Below are 20,040 nucleotides of genomic sequence, written 5' to 3' on the forward strand. Positions count from 1 at the left end.
TTAACACAAATTACAGAATAACACCTGCAGCTGCAAAAACACAGCAGAGAACAACAACAGAGAAAGAAAGAGCAAAACTAAGCTAAGAAAGAAACAACAATAACAAAAACAAAAACAATAGCAACACAAACAGACACACACTGGCATTAAGTATAAGGAACAAATAAGAAAAACCAGAATAAAGTGTCAACCCAAATATACTGAGCACAAAAAGTTAAGGATATTTTTTCAGTGGTATAGCCCAGATGTTAAACAGCAGTTTTTGGGTAAGAAAGATACGTGTATTTGAAGATCAGTTTTTCTTCTGCTCAAAAATGTTTTTCTTGGATCCGAGCAATATTTGGGTATGACGTCACAGGTCCTTGGCCACGCCTACCCTCAAAAATGGCGTTTTTTGACGGCATGATTCACTTTCAACCGTCGAAACATTAACTTAAACTGAATATTTTACATTTTGTACATCAAAAAGTTTATTTGGTGTCTTACTGAACACTCCATACACATTTCGTTCAAATCAGTCTCGCGGTGAGGCTGATCTAGCGTGTAAAAGAGAGTGACCACAATTCTGAAAAACAGCAAAAATTCTAGGGGTTTTGTGGTGTTTTTGCTGGGTAACTGCAGTTGATATGCAATAAATGTAAAACTACAAATAGCAGCCTCTCCAAATTTCACAGAACGATGACAAAGACCCTCATCTGTATTCGCGCTAGTACTTAGAGCAAACAGAACCCAAGAATGGACGTTGTAACGGTTTTCCGTTAAAAATTTGTAAACGTTCGTAACGTCCCAGAAACAAATGTGACATGCACGCAACTTTGTATACTTTGCAAGAAATGATGCCGTTACATGTGTGCCAAGTTTCAGAAACATTCTTGCATGGGCAGTGTAGTTAAAGTCTCACACACACACACACACACACACACACACTCACACACACACACACTCTGTTTATCTTGTCTTGCAAGGGCCTCCATTCAACACATTTGTTACATCATCTATAAAATGATGTATTCTGCTGCTGTGTGCAATCGTAGAAATGAACAAGTGGCGTAAGGCAAAATAACTACATTTAGTCAATCTGTTGAACTTAAAGAACGAAACAGAACGCACTGCATTTTTTTACCACAGCTTCGTCAATTCCCGCGGCAAGCAAATTGCTGACACTTTTCACGTGAAAAGCGCAGTGAAATTGTCAAGCCAGTACATGTTTGTCCTTTTTGATATTTTGGTTATGTATCTGATACAATCAACTGATGTCCAATTTTGAGATTGTGCAAGCATGCATATATATACACAACAACCCATGCACGTGCACACACACACACACAACCACACACACACACACACACACACACAACCACACACACACACAACCACACACACACGCACACACACACAACCACACACAACCACACACAACCACACACAACCACGCACACACAACCACACACAACCACACACACACACAACCACACACACACACAACCACACACACACACACAACCACACACACTCTCTCAAAGAGAAACAAACACAACATGAAGGAAAAAAATTATATGAAGACAAATCCGACAGAAAATGTAACAAACATTATAAATGTATTCTTTATTGCTTTGCGTAGTAGGATTAGAAAAAAAGAATACAATTCGTGTGATACATAGCTTTGGTTTTTCAAGTCAGGGAAACATTGCAATAATCTTAAATTTTGTTACACAGGTTCTATCATGGTCAAAGCTTATGACAACAGATTCTTAGCTTGATAAACTGGAAAGATTAAAGCAATGCACAGATCATAGCAAAAAGTACCACTGTCTCTCCTACACACAGACACACACACACAATCTCTCTCTCTCTCTCTAAATCATAGCATGAATCTTGGCATGGAAGAAAAATTAACTCTGCAGCAGTTGTTTTAAAACACACATATGTACATGAAAAATGACCAGAAAACCAACAGTTTAATGCCAAATCTTAAACACTCTATGTGTGGGTAGTTAAACGGCCACACTTATGTTTGGATACACAAGCAATAATGAACAGCTAAATAATTCGTCCTCGCCCATAATGAGATGGACATAATCCAATGAATGTATCATTTAGCTGCTTCAACGCAATATACATGTAGCACTTAGTTAATCCAGTACAGTGAACATTCATAACAAGCAACTGATGTAAATGAAATAGAAGTGAAATAACAATCAAAATATTTAGTAAAAATACAATTACATTGATTCATGCATTTCAGAAGGTGGTTTGATTGTCAATGCAGAGTTGTTCCCCTTTCAATTGCCAGGCTCACTATTAGCTCTGAGAAAATATACACTAGACAAGAGAACACGTAGTGGAATTGGAATAAAAAATGGTAAGAATAAAGAAAAATAAAGAATGGTAGGTAATTGGAACGTTTATTAAAGACAAAACAAAATGTTACATTTACAAATATAAATAGTAGGACCAGCACGGTTGGCCTAATGGTAAGGCGTCCGCCCCGTGATCGGGAGGTCGTGGGTTCGAACCCCGGCCGGGTCATACCTAAGACTTTAAAATTGGCAATCTAGTGGCTGCTCCGCCTGGTGTCTGGCATTATGGGGTTAGTGCTAGGACTGGTTGGTCCGGTGTCAGAATAATGTGATTGGGTGAGACATGAAGCCTGTGCTGCGACTTCTGTCTTGTGTGTGGCGCACGTTATATGTCAAAGCAGCACCGCCCTGATATGGCCCTTCGTGGTCGGCTGGGCGTTAAGCAAACAAACAAACTAAACTAAAATATAAATAGTGGAATTAGTTTATTCCTAAATGTAAATTTCATCAACATGTAGTGGGATTAGTTTATTCTCTAATGCAAAAACTCCACAAATGCATGTTTGACTCTTTGTTTATCCTTTCCCATTCCAATGTCTTCAACCGAAAAATTCCCCCCAAGAGCACCCCTTCCAGTTCATTTTAACCTTCACCGGATCACGCGTTGGACTACACAGTCCGGATGATGAGGGTCGTGTACGACCCATACTTTCCAAATAAGGATTCAACGTAAAAAGTATGGGTCGTACACGACCCACGCCATCCAAATAGGGATAAACGTTTTGCCGCCTCTTTGCAGAGTATGGGTCGTACACGACCCACGCCATCCAAATAAGGATAAACAACGTAAAATTCCTTACGTAATTCCATATGGGTCGTCCACGACCCACATCATCCGGACTGTGTAGTTCAAATTACGTCATCGTTTATTTGTTTGTTTACAAATATAACCTTTCAAAACTTGGGCAATGGGAAGGTCGTATGGTAATTAGAGATTACATGAAGTTTCAAATAAAACATCCAAATAGTTTTAGAGTTAAAGACGATTTTGTGAGTCTCTGGGTCGTCCACGACCCACGAAGTACGGTGAAGGTAAAGAAGAAATCTCGCTTGTAATTGGACTCTTCGAGAGTTCACTTCCCGAAGAAAATATCTAGAGTCTGACTCTTTTCCAACATTTCAATGTGAACAGTTCGCTTCCCAAAGAAAATATTTGTTAGAATGTGACTACCGTATTTGGCGGATTACAAGACGCACCGTTTTATTAGCCGCACCCCCGACTTTTTAACAAAAAATTGGGACGAGCCACGTATAGGCCGCGTCACTATATCAGCCGCCGTCGAAAAAAATATAATCAGATCGTGTCAATCAATCAAAACAACCAGGCAAACGAAAGTACGGTATTTGGCGAAATCGGCTCCGAGAATAAACACGTGAAACAAAGAAGAAAAGTGACAAAAATTGAAGAAAAATCTCACACACACAATTTGTAACCAACACACACATGTAGTCCCGCCCGGAATAAGCTTTTTTGGGATGATTTACGACTTTTGCGCACATTTCGAGCAGACGAAAACACAACATGGCGGCTCTCGCTCCTCCAACTATCGCGAGACACAAAAAAACGAAATCTCGCACGCGCGAGATCCTGATACATCCGGTGTTTCTCTGTACACTATCTTGTCACGACGACTTGTTGACAAACGAAGATTCGCAAAAGAAAGAAAAAAGCGCCGAGTCTTGAGTAGAGAGCTAATAAAGTACCGGTAATCGCTAATCGAGCGAAATGAAAATCCGCGGCTACTTCCATCAGGTGAATGCTATTCAAGTTTAGGTAATGTTTTAGCCCCATCTTTTTATAAGCCGCAATGCGATTTTTTTTAAAAAAAAGTCGCGGCTTGTAGTCCGTCAAATACGGTACCTAGAACACCCCTCCTTCCCTCCCAGTACATTTTAAGAAGAAACTCTCGCTTGCAATTGGACTCTCTTCAAACGTCAACTGTTCACTTCAGCAAGATAACCAGAAACTAACTCTATTCCAACATTAACATTTCAGTGTGAAAAGTTCACTTCCTGAAGAAAACATCTAGAGTCTGACTCTTTTCCAACAACATTTCAATGTGAACAGTTGGCTTTATGACACAAAATATGTCTCTCAATATTTCACTTCACAAAGAAGATGTTCTCCAGAATCTGACTCTCTTCCAACAAAAATTCTCTCACCATTTCACTTCACAAAATATGTCTCTCAATATTTCACTTCACAAAGAAAATGTCCTCCAGAATCTGACTCTCTTCCAGTTCTTCTTCATTTGCGCTTTCGTCTCCCTCACAATCTCCCCCATCCCCAATGTTGATGCTGGAGTCGATCACAACGATTTCATCCTCTTCCCCCTCCTCCCCTCTCCATCTATTCAGGGGAGGCAACTCCCTGTAAGGAATGGAAGAGGGAGACGACTCCTGCTGGAGGGAAGCTGATTTCAAGCGGAAGGGAGACAACTCATCTCTCGGGGGAGAGAAGTGGTGATGGTGAGCGGGAGGTCTGTGCGAAGTAGCAGGATGTGCGCGACCCTGCGGTGACCCAAGCGAATTGATGATCTCCAGCACTGACATCGTCTTCTCCCTAGAACAAACAAGCATACACACATTTTTAAAAATCAAAATCAAAAGCAGCAAAACTTATAACAACAAGAGGCGAAGCCATCAAGGCTCACGTAAGAAATCGACAAACAGTAACACAAACTCAATCACTCCGTCACACATACACACACACACACACAGAAAGAGCATAGGTGAAACTGTGCAAGAAAGCGAGACACTAGATCTAGATCTGTCTGTCTGCATGTAGCCTACTTACAGGGACACGACTGCCAACTAGTCTCGGCGCGCTCAAAATAATAATGACCGAGACTTTCAGTACTTCCTTCGCGTGACGTCTAACCCTCTTACGTCATAATGTGACGTCAATGTAATGTGACGTCTTCAAATGTTAGAGTTTCTACCACAGACATACACACGCACGCACGCACATATGCACGCACGCACGCACAGACAAAGTTACGATCGCATAGGCTACACTTACGTGAGCCAAAAATAAGACCCTCCACCACGGAATGAGTCGCATGTCACCTTTGCATGATTTTCATATTTTTTACATTTTCTTAAGAGTTTTTTTACGCTCTATCCAGTGGTGAAACCCGTTTTAGAAAAGAGCAAAAACTTTTAGAGTTATAAGCCTGTGACTAAGGTGACCCTCACACTGTTACCAGGCACCCACCCTCCGGACTTATATTATGCCTAGCGCAGAACCGCGCGAGGTAACATGCGACTCATTCCGTGGTGGAGGGTCACAAATGTTCCATTAATTTTAGAGGAAAGGCAAACTATGAGCAAATGAATGAAATGGTATAGAAGAAGCAGAGCAGAAGGAGGGGTCAACAATACAATACGAAACAAAACAAAAACCTCGCACATACACAAAACAACAACAAACAGTTCTTCTTCTGCGTTTATGGGCTGAAACTCCCACGTACACTCGTGTTTTTTGCACGAGTGGAATTTTACGTGTATGACCATTTTTTACCCCGCCATTTAGGCAGCCATCGGAGGAAGCATGCTGGGTATTTTCGTGTTTCTATAACCCACCGAACTCTGACATAGATTACAGGATTTTTTCGTGCGCACTTGGTCTTGTGCTTGCGTGTACACACGGGGGTGTTCGGACACCGAGGAGAGTCTGCACACAAAGTTGACTCTGAGAAATAAATCTCTCGCCGAACGTGGGGACGAACTCACGCTGACAGCGGCCAACTGGATACAAATCCAGCGCGCTACCGACTGAGCTACATCCCCGCCCCACAACACTCAGTCACGTTGTACTTTTTTTGCATAAACAGTGTACCGTAGAAATTAAATGCAGCCAACCAATTTTCACATCATGCTTTTTCTTATTCTTCTGCGTTCATGGGCTAAAACTCCTACGTACACTCGTGTTTTTGCACTAGTGGATTTTTACATGTGTATGACCGTTTTTACCCCGCCATACGCTGCTTTCGGAGGAAAAATTCACATCATGCAATTTAGCAGCACACTTACACTGAACGGTATCTGAGCCATATATGTCAAATTAACAAGATGGCATACAAACAGTCACTTTTTTTGCATTCAAAATCCTATGCACTGGACATGTTCCGGTTATGGAGACAAGACACCCACACATGCACACACACACATACACACAAACATACATACACATGCACGCACACACAAACATACACATATAAACACACACAAACACGAACACGCATGCACAAACACACCCACACACAAAAACACACACACGCACAAACACACACACACACACACAAACACTTTTCTTACCCTGGTGTCTGGGATTTGTGTGTGGGGGGGAGGACAGAAGATGCAAACGCTCGATCATCTTCCTCTTTCATCCTTGCTGGGCTCAACGCTGTCCTGAAAATACATGCATAAGGATAAGATTTCATGTCGTCCTGTGAGGTTACCCTCATGGAAATTCGGGCTGTTTTCTCACTGGGGAAAGCGAGCTGCCATACAGTGTGGCCCTACCCATTCAAGTTTTGTGCTTTTTCCTGCATGTACATGTATTCATGTTTCCAAGCTCTGAGACTGTCGCTGTGAACTTGGGATCTTTGGCAAGCGCGTGCGTGCACATGGGGGTGTTCGGCCACCGAAGAGAGTCTGCACAAAGTTGACTTTGGGAAATAAATAACTCTCCGAACGTGGAGATCGAACCCAGGCCAATAGCGACAACTGGTTTTTTTTACGCCAGCACCGCTACCGACTTAGCTATTTTCCCCGCCTGTACGTACTACTTGGTCAGCATTTATTTCAACACCAATGAATTATTTTGAACAAGTTGTAATGATCTTATGGTTTTAGACATTTGCATTATATGCCTTTTTGGCTCACGTAAGTGTAGCCTATGCGATGATAAACTTTGTCTGTCTGTGCGTGCGTGCGTGCGTGTGTGTGTGTGTGTGTGTGTGATAGAAACTTTAACATTTCCGAGTCTATGGATTACGTCAGTCTCGGTCAAAAGTGTTTGACGTGTGTGATAGAAACTATTTGAAGACGTCACATTATGACGTAAGAGGGTTAGACGTCACGCAAAGGAATTACTGAAAGTCTCGGTCATTGTTATTGTGAGCGGGCCGAGACTACTTGGCAGATCCAGGGTCTCGCTTTCTTGCACAGTTTCACCTATGCTTACTGTGTGTGTGTGTGTGTGTGTGTGTGTGTGTGTGTGTGTGTGTGTGTGTGTGTGTGTATGTGTGACGGAGTGATTGAGTTTGTGTTACTGTTTGTCGATTTCTTACGTGAGCCTTGAAGGCTTCGCCTCTTGTTGTTCATAAGTCAAACAGATAAGAGACTCCACGTGTAGAGAGTTCTGTACCAGACAAGCCCCCATATTGATTTGCTCGTCTAGTTTCAAAACACTTACATGTCTAACAAGAAGAGCAAACGCTCGATCGAGTCACTTTCGCAGTTCTGAATATTATATGAGGCATCAGATGGACAGGAAGAAATTGCTATTCACAACACAATGAGTCACGTTCACATAAAATTTGAGCCCGGTCACTTTTATAGTTTCCGAGAAAAGCCCAACGTTAAGTTGTGTGTTGCCGAACAGAAAAGGCTAGTTATCTCCCTTGTTTTTCTGATAACGTTCGTAAAAGGCTACAGATGTAAATACTTTGATGTAAAGAATAATCCTACAAAGTTTCAATCACATCCGATGAACTTTGTCAAAGATATAAAATGTCTAATTTTTCCTTTGACGCTGACCTGTGACCTTGAAAAAGGTCAAAGGTCAACGAAACCATCGTTAAAGTGTAGAGGTCATTGGAGGTCACGACTAAACAAAATATGAGCCCGATCGCTTTGATAGTTTCCGAGAAAAGATATAAAATGTCTAATTTTTCCTTTGACGCTGACCTGTGACCTTGAAAAAGGTCAAAGGTCAACGAAACCATCGTTAAAGTGTAGAGGTCATTGGAGGTCACGACTAAACAAAATATGAGCCCGATCGCTTTGATAGTTTCCGAGAAAAGTCCAACGTTAAGGTGGTGTCTACGGACGGACAGACTAACACTGACCGATTACATAGAGTCACTTTTTCTCAAGTGACTCAAAAACTCTAACACTATTTCAAACCTTTTTTTTAAATGTTAATTTTTTTATTTTTTATTATTTATTATTACACGTTTTTAATTCTTTTTGGTACACGACATCAACATCAGACATCAACATCAGACATCAACATCAGACATCAACATCAGACATCAACATCAGACATCAACATCAGACATCAACATCAGACATCAACATCAACATCAGACATCAGACATCAACATCAGACATCAACATCAGACATCAACATCAGACATCAACATCAGACAGCAACATCAGACATCAACATCAGACATCAACATCAGACAGCAACATCAGACAGCAACATCAGACAGCAACATCAGACATCAACATCAGACAGCAACATCAGACATCAACATCAGACATCAACATCAGACATCAACATCAGACATCAACATCAGACAGCAACATCAGACATCAACATCAGACATCAACATCAGACATCAACATCAGACATCAACATCAGACAGCAACATCAGACAGCAACATCAGACAGCAACATCAGACAGCAACATCAGACAGCAACATCAGACAGCAACATCAAATAACATCAACCATACAAAACTATTTCAAACCTTAACATTTACAATAAAGTGTGATACGGTGGAACCCCCACTTTTGAGACCTCAAAATATCTAAGAAAAACAGGCTTTAAAATGTAGCAAATGGTGTTTGTGTAGCATTTTCTAAACTTTATTCCCACATCCACTTTTATACACTTTTGCACAAGAATAAGACATTTTTAATAAAGTTTCGTGAGAATGCAGAAACACAAAATGTGCATTAGAGTATCTGCAGTGCCACTTTTCAGTGAAGACAATGTTTTACGACCTATTTTGTGACCGCTTCACGCAGTGAGAAGCAGAAATGAGTACCATGACTCACATGCTTGTGATTATTTGCTTAAGCGCAGCAATCTTTAGCAAGGCGTAGCAATTGCTCTCAAAACGTAGCATGCTATGCTAAATAGCATAGCAGTTGGCAGCTCTGAATTTTGTTTTGCCTCAAAGCATAAAACAAATCCAATGACTAAATATCCACTTTCACCTGATTCAACTTACCTTGGTAGAGTGCGAAAGGACACGCTAGTCCCTGCATCGTGCCTCTGTGGCGTAGACTGCTTGCGTCCCTCCACTGCTGTTCCTTTGTCGTCGTCATCATCTCCGTCATCTGTGTCGTTATCTCCATCACTGCTACTATGGCCTTCCTCTGCTCTCCCAACTGTGCGTGAAGAATTGACATTCATTGTGAACAAGATAACAATAAAAACGCACTCACCAGAAAACAGCAACATGAATACATGAACACAAACTAGTTTCGACTTCTCGTCTTCATCAGCAATTTTATTGTTAGCTTGTTCTATTTCCTCTCACCTGCAGCCCCTGGTCCAATGTTGTTGTTTTTTTATTTAATATGAAGTTTTAGATATTGTGACAGACTGACTATTAGGGTTTAACACACACACAAACTCACACACACACACACACAAACTCACACACACACACACACAAACTCACACACACAAACTCACACACACAAACTCACACACACACACACACGCTCACACACACACACAGAGACTCACAACACACACACACGCTCACACACACACACACACACAAACCAACACACACACACACACACACACACACACACAACACACACACACACACAAACTCACACAAACCAACACACAACAAACCTTCACTGTCAGAATGCAAAGAGTAGTCCAGCTTTCGCACGATGTCGCTCAGTTTGCCTGGCTTGGCCTGGGCTTGTGTCGGTCCGTTCTCTCTCCCTCTTCCTCCCTCTGCCCCCTTCCTTTTCCCCGACCCCACCCTCTCCATCTCTGCTCTTGCCCCTGCGTTTTCCATTGGATGATGGCTTCCTGGAAGTCTGGCGCTGCCGCAGTTGTCAGGAGATTTGGAGCTAGTGGCGCTGTTTCTGTGTTCCGCTTCCTGCTCCAGGCTATCCACGATGGCTCGTTGACGTTCCAGAGCTGCGTCGATTGCCAGTCGCTGGGGAACCAATCCTATGCACACAAAAAGTTGAAATATTAAAACAAGGAAAGATGGAACGGCTAAATGCTGTTCTGTGCACAGATTCTGTTGATTACAGTGGGACCCCGCTTTTTAAGACCCCCCAATTTAAGACTCCCTGCCTTTTAAGACCTTCCTTTTTTTTCCAGACTTTCTGTTCATAACCTCTGTAAAGTTACCCACATTTTAAGACTTCTTCATTTTTAAGACCTGATTTTCCATGTTTTTGTTGGTCTTAAAAGGGGGGTTCCACTGTACTGAGGATAACGACCATCTCATTGAAGACAGTGTGTGTGTTGCTGACTGATCATTGTCCAAGTCAGAAAAAGCAAAGATCCCTAAGCTAGTATACAATTTGTTTTAAACTTGATTTTAGGCAAATTATGCCGTATTTATTTTTTTAACTTTTTTTTTAATGACCAATCTAAAGGCCTCTTCAGAAATCAGTGTACCAGCCTCCAGTTCAGATCCACCCTTTCTTTTTTGGCCATGAATAACACACACACACGAAAATGTAATTGACAGCATAATGTTCAAAGTAACAACAACAAAACCAAAATACTCCCCCCTCCCCCCAACTCTAATTTGGTCAATGCTATGCATAGTGAGTATTTCTGTCTCAAATGACAATGCTGAGAAATTTGGTCAAGGGAAGCAACTCTTATTCATATCTAGTGCAGCCACCCTCCTCTCTTTCAAGGGCAATCACTCACCCAGAGGATCATCATCATGAACAGTATCCCTCTCTCCTTCTCTCCTTCCCTCCTCTTCTTCTCTGCTGCCATGGTGACGAGACCGTGCGCTCAGAGCCTGCTGTTTCTCCGTCAGCATGGCTTCCTGTTCTCCCAGGATGTGCCTCAGCCGTTCCTGCTCATTCAGGAGTTGCGCTCGCTGCTGAAGCAAGTACTCTTTGCGCTGGGTTTGGGTCATTTTGCTGAACATATTCGCTGTGACTGTGCCATCACCTGTAGAGACAGATGTCACACATAAAAGACAAAAAAATACTGCATACACGCAACAACGTTTTTCTGCTTTCTTTAGTTTTTTATGTGCATGAGGAAGACCCAAGAGTTGAAACGTTGCAATTCCTCCGAAAGCGGCATATGGCTGCCTTAATGGCGGGGTAAAAACGGTCATACACGTACAATTCCACTCGTGCAAAAAACACGAGTGTACGTGGGAGTTTCAGCCCACGAACGGAGAAGAAGAAGAAGAAGAAACGTTGCAGTAAATTGGTTTGTCGTCTTCGATCACATGTGAGTCCAGTTTTTTGTTGATCTTTTTATCTATTGCACCCTTTGATTTGTTGAAGAGAATTCTAATGGGTCATTTTCAAATTTTATGTACCAATGGCATATGGTACGTTAGTAAATCGCACCCTGTTTACCTGATTATCATATTATTTCGGGGTTCGAACACACTTTGAACCACACCTGTCCCCCATTTCTTTCAGGTAAGAATAGATTGCGGCTAGCTAGCCTCTCGCTATGCAAGACAGCAAGAGTGTACATATAAATGGAAGAATTAAACACCATTGGTTGATACCGAAAAGGTTGTCTGCACTGGTCAGTAAACAGCCATGAACAGCCAATCAGATTGGCAGCTGTAACGCTGCCATTTATTCTCGCATAGCGTGCACCTCTAAGGCATGCTCGTCTATTCTCGCCAAAATCCTAGTGTTCCTCGCCACGAGAATTGCAGGACCGGCACGGTTGGCCTAATGGTAAGGCGTCCGCCCCGTGATCGGGAGGTCGTGGGTTCGAACCCCGGCCGGGTCATACCTAAGACTTTAAAATTGGCAATCTAGTGGCTGCTCAGCCTGGCGTCTGGCATTATGGGGTTAGCGCTAGGACTGGTTGGTCCGGTGTCAGAATAATGTGACTGGGTGAGACATGAAGCCTGTGCTGCGACTTCTGTCTTGTGTGTGGCGCACGTCATATGTCAAAGCAGCACCGCCCTGATATGGCCCTTCGTGGTCGGCTGGGCGTTAAGCAAACAAACAAACAAACGAGAATTGCACAAGAAACGCTACTTTGTAGCCCCACTCACTTCACTCGCCAAATCTTACGTCAAAGAAACGGCGGAAAGGCCTCAACCCTGCCTGATTGCCTAAAACTTTTGTTCACACAGGAAAGAATAGAATGGAAAAATTCAATGATCCTCACCAGATGGAGAATGCAAGCGTTGTTCCATGTCGCCTCCTTCGGCAAACATCACTCTGTTTGACGCCCCTCTCCTTCCTTCCTCTCTTCTCGCATCACCTTCATCATCCTCGTCTTCATCATCATCATCAATATCATCATCACCTCTGTCCGCTGACTTTGGGCTGCCGTTATCTGGCGCCAAGGGAATGTACTCTTGCCTGGAGTCTACAGACAAGTAATCACCGATTTCGGTGCTCTTTTGCGTTGAGGACATAATTGGCGGAAGGAAGGCGCCATGTTTTACACCCTTCCCAGAATGCTTCACAGTTCTGCGATCATCCCGTCGCTTCAGTGACCCCATGCCGACGTTGTCCTGCGGTTGACTGGCAAAGAAATGATCTATAATCTCCTCTTTGCTGGAAACGGGAGCAGCAGATGCGAGGTTCAAATCCTTCCTGCCCCAAGTGCCAGCGTACATGTCCAGAACTACAGTTTGCTGCACAGCTGAGTCGAAAACGTTTGCGTGAGGGACATGCCGGTGACTCGACTGCTGTTGATGCCTCTCTTGTTGTTGCTGCTCATGGTGATGATGTTGATGATGTTGTTGGCTGTAGGGTGCTGCAGGCACGGAGGCAGCATCGACTGGGCGAGCCTGGGGGTTGGAACTGCGGTGGATCTGGTCGGGCGGACCAGCGCAGCTGTTGTTTCTGTTGGAGTTGATCAGCATTTGCTGTTGGTATCTGAAATCAAGCACGCACAAGTTTCAAGTGAATTCCACTGTCGATTGTAAACTCCAGTTGTTTTCCTTGAAAAATTCTTTATGCTGAATTAAATGATGTACCAAACCCCAAGAAAGGATATTATGAAGAAGAAGTTCTCCAGCTTCGACCATTCCATTATCCTGAGTCAGCTACAGATTCTACCAACAACGTACACCTAACAAAGGCAAGTGTTGTCAGGTCAGTATTTAGCATCTTTGGGCTTTGCTAACACCCTCACACATTACATAAAACAACCTGAAATGTATCTTAGTACACACACTCCCTTCTTTCACCCAAAACAATATGAATTGTATTTTACACATGTCAACACAGTCCCCCCCTCCTGTATTCAAATTCCACACGAACCCATCATCACTGAAACTAGTAAAAAAAAAACATGACTCCTGCCCCCCTTTTCCGCCAATCTACCAAAACACAAAAAGACCAGCCTATATATTGTGATCTGTCCATGAATCCATTACCAGACGTACCACCAACATTAGCTAGCTACGACAGTCACTCACACACACACACACACACACACCACACCACACACACACACACACACACACACACACACCACACACACACCACACACCACACACACACACCACACACACACCACACCACACACACACACCACACACACACTCACCACACACACACACACACCACACACACACACACACACACACACCACCACACACACACACACACACACACACACACACACTCACACACACACACACACACACACACACACACACACACACACACACACACACACACACACTCTCTCTCCCTCCAGAAACGCATAACAACCAGGGCAAATGCCACACACTCTAAAGTCATACACAATCCCTCTTCCTTTCAATTTCATCCAACCCACAAAACGACCACCAGAAGCAATAAGACCAAACTAGACCAACCTGTACAATGCGACTTCACTGTCCCTGACGCCATGACCAGACGGACTTCCAACGTTAGCCATCAACGACAACCCCAGTTCTTGACCTTTCGCTGGTGACGACTTCCATTGTTGGTGAGGAGCAGGGTGGGGGTAAGGTTGGGGAGGGACGAAGGGAGGGAGAGGGGATGCGGCATGGGGAGGGGGCAGGTGAAACTGCTGACTCTGCGCTAAGATTTGCTGGCATTCTTCCAGGTGTCTCTCACATTCTGAATGGTGAAAAATAAGGCAAAAATTGAAACCACCACAGCAGTAGCTGAAAATCAGCTGTAGTACCTCCACAGCATAATCCTTTAAGCCAAGAAAAAAAAATCCCATGGTTCCAATTCTCAGAACCTTATTTTTGGCTCACGTAAGTGTAGCCTATGCGATCGTAACTTTGTCTGTCTGTGCGTGCGTATGTGCGTGCGTGTGTATGTCTGTGGTAGAAACTTTAACATTTCGTCATTTGAAGACGTCACATTATGACGTAAGAGGGTTAGACGTCACGCGAAGGAATTACTGAAAGTCTCGGTCATTGTTATTTTGAGCGGGCCGAGACTAGTTGGCAGTCGTGTCCCTGTAAGTAGGCTACATGCAGACAGACAGATCTAGATCTAGTGTCTCGTTTTCTTGCACAGTGTCACCTATGCTCACTGTGTGTGTGTGTATGTGTGTATTTGTGACGGAGTGATTGAGTTTGTGTTACTGTTTGTCGATTTCTTACGTGAGCCTTGAAGGCTTCGCCTCTTGTTTCTTTTCCGATTCTCAGAACCTTATTTTTTCTTCCTACCCAGAGAACTGTTTTTGACCCTTACAAAAATGATTTAAAACCAACAAAACTCAATTTTGCAGACCTTACAAGGAAAGTTACTCTTCTCCAATATCCTGGTTATTTTACCAACATCCTGGTTATTTTACCAACATAATAAATCAAATGAAATAAGTTGCAATATGAAAACCATTTCACAAATCTGCCTGTCATCTGAGATAATTTTAACACTGGTTTTGTCATCCAAAGTTCAAAACAAAAACGAAAAGCCCTATCTTGTCCTTCTTTCAATATTTGCTCTTGCTGTTCTACCAGCTTGAGAATCTGTCGTTGAACTTGAGTTTTTATTTCACAGCTCACAACCCTGTGGCATTAGAAAGTTATAGTTGATGCACTAAACTTCCAGTATATTGCGGTTTACAACAAAACAAAACGCCCTACCTTGTCGCTCTTTCAAGATTTGTTCTTGCTGCTCAACCAGTTTGAGAATCTGTCGTTCGTAGTCTCTGCGCTCTCTGTCCAACTCTTCCCTCGCCTTCTCCCTCTCCTCTCCCACCCTGTGCAGAGCGAATCATGTCATGATTAATCCATCTCAAAATGAAGTTTTGATGGGGGTAAAGTTGAACTTTAGAGATGTAATTTGAAAGCTCACAATCGAAGCCATTATTGAATCGTGTTTAATACAAGTCACTTTTATCAATGTAAAGAATGACCATAGTAAATTAATTGACAGAAAGAGTTTCAAACGTCAGCATAATTTGGTCATTTCAGCCCTGAAAGTCCAAAAAATGATGCATTAGCCTTTGGCTAGTGATTCTAAAAATTTACAAGCCAGAAAGCAAACTTACTAGCCAAAGTAACAATTTGTAGATGAACATTTCTACTCGCCAGTTACATGTTTCCACTCGCAATGGCGAGTAAAATTCTCGCAACTTTCAGGGCTGCATTTGTGTCTTTTGTCGACAAAAAAAGCATGCTTTTGACTGACATATTTGTCTCCCTTGTGTGTCACTTTTGTGATCAAAATGGCCCCAAGTAAATTAAATGCATCTGTAAAATTCATTCCGTAACTCGAATGATATCATCAATTGACTTTTTATACTTAAAAGAGCAGCAACTTATGCAAATTAAGAGGCTTCAATTGCAGCAGAAAATGCATTCCTGAATTTAACATAACCTTGATGAGATAGTGTGTGCTTGCAGATGTTTTCTTTGCAAAAAAAAACCACACACAAAATCTCTAGTGTTAAACATTGCTGAATGAGTCAAATTATCATTGTAACGAACTGTCAGGTTTTCAGATGTTCAATTATGGCCTGGCCTGTTCAGAGTTGGGAAAGGGAGGGGGGAGGGGTCTTGACACAGAAAGACAGAGAGAAAGATCAAACAGCAATAAAGCCTAAAAGAAAAATTCTGTGTTTCCGGTTACCAGACAAACCCTTTTTTTCCCTCCCGACCCCAGAACTTTTTTCAAAATAAAATAAAAATGAACAGTAACTCTCACTTTGCAAGTTCCTTGATGAGATTTGCAATGCGTTGCTTGTCCTCTACGCAAAGATCTTTCAGCGACACTTGCTTTCGCTTCGCTCCACCACCCGCTGGACGTAATTTTCTCTCATCAAGGCTCTGGGATAGCTGTGAGTGTAAGAAGAAACAAGTCGCGTAAGGTGAAATTACTACATTTAGTCAAGCTGTGGAACTCACAGAATGAAACTGAACGCACTGCATTTTTTTTACAATGACCGTAGTCCGCCACTTGTGCAAAACGGAGTGAAACTGACGAGCCTGTTCAGCGCGGTAGTGGTTTCGCTGTGCTGCATAGCACGCTTTTCTGAACTTCTCTTCGTTTTAACTTTCTGAGCGTGTTTTTAATCCAAACATATCATATCTATATGTTTTTGGAATCAGGAACCGACAAGGAATAAGATGAAAGTGTTTTTAAATTGATTTAAAAAATTTAATTTTGATCATAATTTTAATTTTTTTAATTTTCAGAGCTTGTTTTTAATTCAAATATAACATATTTATATGTTTTTGGAATCAGAAAATGATGAAGAATAAGATGAACGTAAATTTGGATCGTTTTATACAAAAATTATTTTTTTTACAATTTTCAGATTTTGAATGACCAAAGTCATTAATTAATTTTTAAGCCACCAAGCTGAAATGCAATACCAAAGTCTGGCCTTCGTCGAAGATTGCTTGGCCAAAATTTCAATCAATTTGATTGAAAAATGAGGGTGTGACAGTGCCGCCTCAACTTTTACAAAAAGCCGGATATGACGTCATCAGACATTTATCGAAAAAATGAAAAAAACGTCCGGGGATATCATACCCAGGAACTCTCATGTCAAATTTCATAAAGATCGGTCCAGTAGTTTACTCTGAATCGCTCTACACACACACACGCACACACACACACACCATGACCCTCGTCTCGATTCCCCCTCTATGTTAAAACATATAGTCAAAACTTGACTAAATGTAAAAAGGTCATTTTACTAAGAAGGCAGCAGATTTTGTCACTGATTAATACCCAAAAAATTGTAACTCAATGTAAAATAAAGAAATGCACCATAAAAATATTTTTATTTTTTGGCTGGGGGGGGGGTTTCCGGAAACCCCGAAACCCCCCCCTCGTCCGCCCCTGGATATGATAAAAACAAAAACATACATCCTGAACACTGAGAGAAGTGGCAGATGCGAAATCTTCCATTTGGGGTTGAGCTTTGGGCACCTTGGTTTGCACATTATGTGGACGGCGCAGTCGCACTTTGGGTCGCAAATTTCCTGCACTGGTCTGATTGACTCCTGCAGAAAATAAATCATGCCCCTGTCAGGGTTAAGCCTGGGAGAAAAAGGCAATGGGACATTTGTCCCCCTCAACTAAATTCCGATGGGACATAGTTAAAGGCAAGAATTAAAGCGTCAAAGATGCATGTACGCGTTTTTGACCAAAGATGCACAATGGTGCAATATGGTGCCATCTGAGAATTAGCCGCCATGTCGTGTTATCTGTGTGTGTGTGTGTGTGCGTGTGTGTGAGTGATCCGATGTAAAGTGTACATTTGGTGGTGCAGTGGTACGTAATCTCAATGCACCCTTTGACGCACTGAAGGGAATTGTGATGGGACATTTTCAGATTTAACGTGACAATGGCGCAGGGCGCACTAGTAGATGAAACCCTGCCCTGTTACACTTACAGTTGTGCCAATTCAGTATTTTAGCAGATGTGTTTATGTCTGTCGATCTGTCTGTGTACGTTGTATATTGATTCACAAACAAATGTGTGTGATGCTGCAACAAGTACACACACACACACACACACACACACACACACACACACACACACACACACACACACACACACACACACACACACACACTGACAGATAGCCAGATTCACACACAAAGCTCTCACTGGCAGGCAGACAGACACACACATGTGCTGACAAAACCCTGGCACACACAAAAACCGATTTCCATAGTCATACCTGGAACAATAGCATCATCATCTGAAGATGAAGATTCCATGCCTGCGAAGACAGAAAACTAAATGAGATCAAAGATAACAATGACTTAATTCAAGATCACACAGTATAAAGTTCTACAAGTACTACAGTACAACACAGAATTTGACACAATTAACACTCACTGGATATCAACAATTTACGTTTACAATAATAAAGCAAAGTCATAATGACCTTAGGAAAAATAACTGCAATCAAGTAGTTTCTATGGCTCGGTCGTTTCAAGGAGATAATTCAAAAAGATGTCACAGAAGACATAACGGGACGTCCTTGTCTCTCAGAAACCTGTCCGAACTTGTACTAGAATCAGTAGTATCGGGTGACAAAAGTTGATAAATATTCATATCTGCTCCCTATGGCAGCCGTCACAACAGTGCACTGCTAAACCCCTCACGTCTGTTCAATATGCAGCGTATTTGCAGCAGAAGTTACGCTTGTTTTCACCTGTTTTTTGCCAGCTAAGTTTCGCCTTCGAACCTGCAACTGTTTCCGCCATAATCCAAACAATCTTCGACAGTGATTTCCCTTGAACGGTACCAGGGAATGGTCTCCCTTCGTCTGTCGTCTGCAAGATGTGCGTTTCTATGTGCTTTTCTACTTCTCTCGGTGTATTGTCCCCTAGTTAGTCTCCCTGTGCGTGTATGTGTGTAGCGCGCGTGTATGTGTGTTTGTGTGTGTCAGTGTCAGCCTGTGCGTGTGGGTATGATGAAGATGATTATGATGGCAACGACGATAAAACTGAAACCGTGTGTCCTCTGTGATAGGGGAAATGTTTTAAATGAGTAGTTGAAAAGCTAACTGGGATAGTTACCACTACATTACTATTGCACTGTGTTCCACACTACTTGCACATCTTTATTACAGACATTTTGTTCACAATATCACTACGTTTCACCACCACCTCAGTACGATTCAGTAAAGACATCAGATCATCGATCTATACTGGAAATGTGTGGATACTAAACATGGCCTCTTCAACTTTTCTTCATGCAGGGAAAATCGTCACCAACTGCGCTGCCTTCCTTCAGCGAGGTTTTTGTTCCGACACAGAACACCACAGTGAAGGATACTTCAAGGATGCAATATACTGGCTGTCTTTTCAAGCAATCGGCAGGTCGCTTTGAATGTGTCAGCGCTTTCTGGTATTGGTGACAAAAATGCGGTGCGTACAGTTTCATTCTTTGAGTTAGACATTTTGACGAAATGCATTAATTTCGCTTTTTGTGACTTATGGTATTTTCAATTGGACGCCAAGCCATTATGATGGCAGTGATCGTGAGCTTAGATGTGAATATTTTCGAATCAAAAATCATATCGAGCGAACACTGCACAAAAAAGCACATTGGATCTCATTTT

General features: G+C 42.3%; 2 protein-coding genes across 2 annotated transcripts in view; one reads left to right on the forward strand and one right to left on the reverse strand.

The window, feature by feature from the left end:
- The window catches only part of LOC138951510 (lysM and putative peptidoglycan-binding domain-containing protein 1-like), a 333,283-nt gene that overhangs the window by 43,078 nt on the left and 270,165 nt on the right, over nucleotides 1–20,040 (forward strand). The gene's annotated exons all lie outside the window — the stretch shown is intronic.
- On the reverse strand, nucleotides 1,587–19,177 carry LOC138949915 (uncharacterized). The gene is made up of 12 exons (XM_070321699.1): nucleotides 19,129–19,177; nucleotides 18,649–18,690; nucleotides 17,829–17,965; nucleotides 16,659–16,789; nucleotides 15,596–15,711; nucleotides 14,366–14,612; nucleotides 12,697–13,415; nucleotides 11,245–11,496; nucleotides 10,195–10,524; nucleotides 9,554–9,713; nucleotides 6,681–6,773; nucleotides 1,587–4,923 (listed from the first exon to the last, which is right to left on the reverse strand). The coding sequence occupies exons 2-12, from the start codon at nucleotides 18,686–18,688 to the stop codon at nucleotides 4,557–4,559; spliced, it is 2,592 nt and encodes an 863-aa protein (XP_070177800.1). The 5' UTR covers nucleotides 18,689–18,690; nucleotides 19,129–19,177; the 3' UTR covers nucleotides 1,587–4,556.

This window comes from Littorina saxatilis, linkage group LG16, assembly GCF_037325665.1.
Source record: "Littorina saxatilis isolate snail1 linkage group LG16, US_GU_Lsax_2.0, whole genome shotgun sequence".
Classification (NCBI taxonomy): Eukaryota; Metazoa; Mollusca; class Gastropoda; order Littorinimorpha; family Littorinidae; genus Littorina; species Littorina saxatilis.

Bases quoted from the DNA above. Each gene is read 5' to 3' on its own strand.
- LOC138949915 (XM_070321699.1), bottom strand. From the start codon at position 18,688: ATGGAATCTTCATCTTCAGATGATGATGCTATTGTTCCAG. The intron at 13,416-14,365 runs GTTGGTCTAGTT...GCTTGATTTCAG, and splicing joins AGTGAAGTCGCATTGTACAG to ATACCAACAGCAAATGCTGA. The intron at 4,924-6,680 runs GTAAGAAAAGTG...TGTTTGTTCTAG, and splicing joins CACAAATCCCAGACACCAGG to GGAGAAGACGATGTCAGTGC.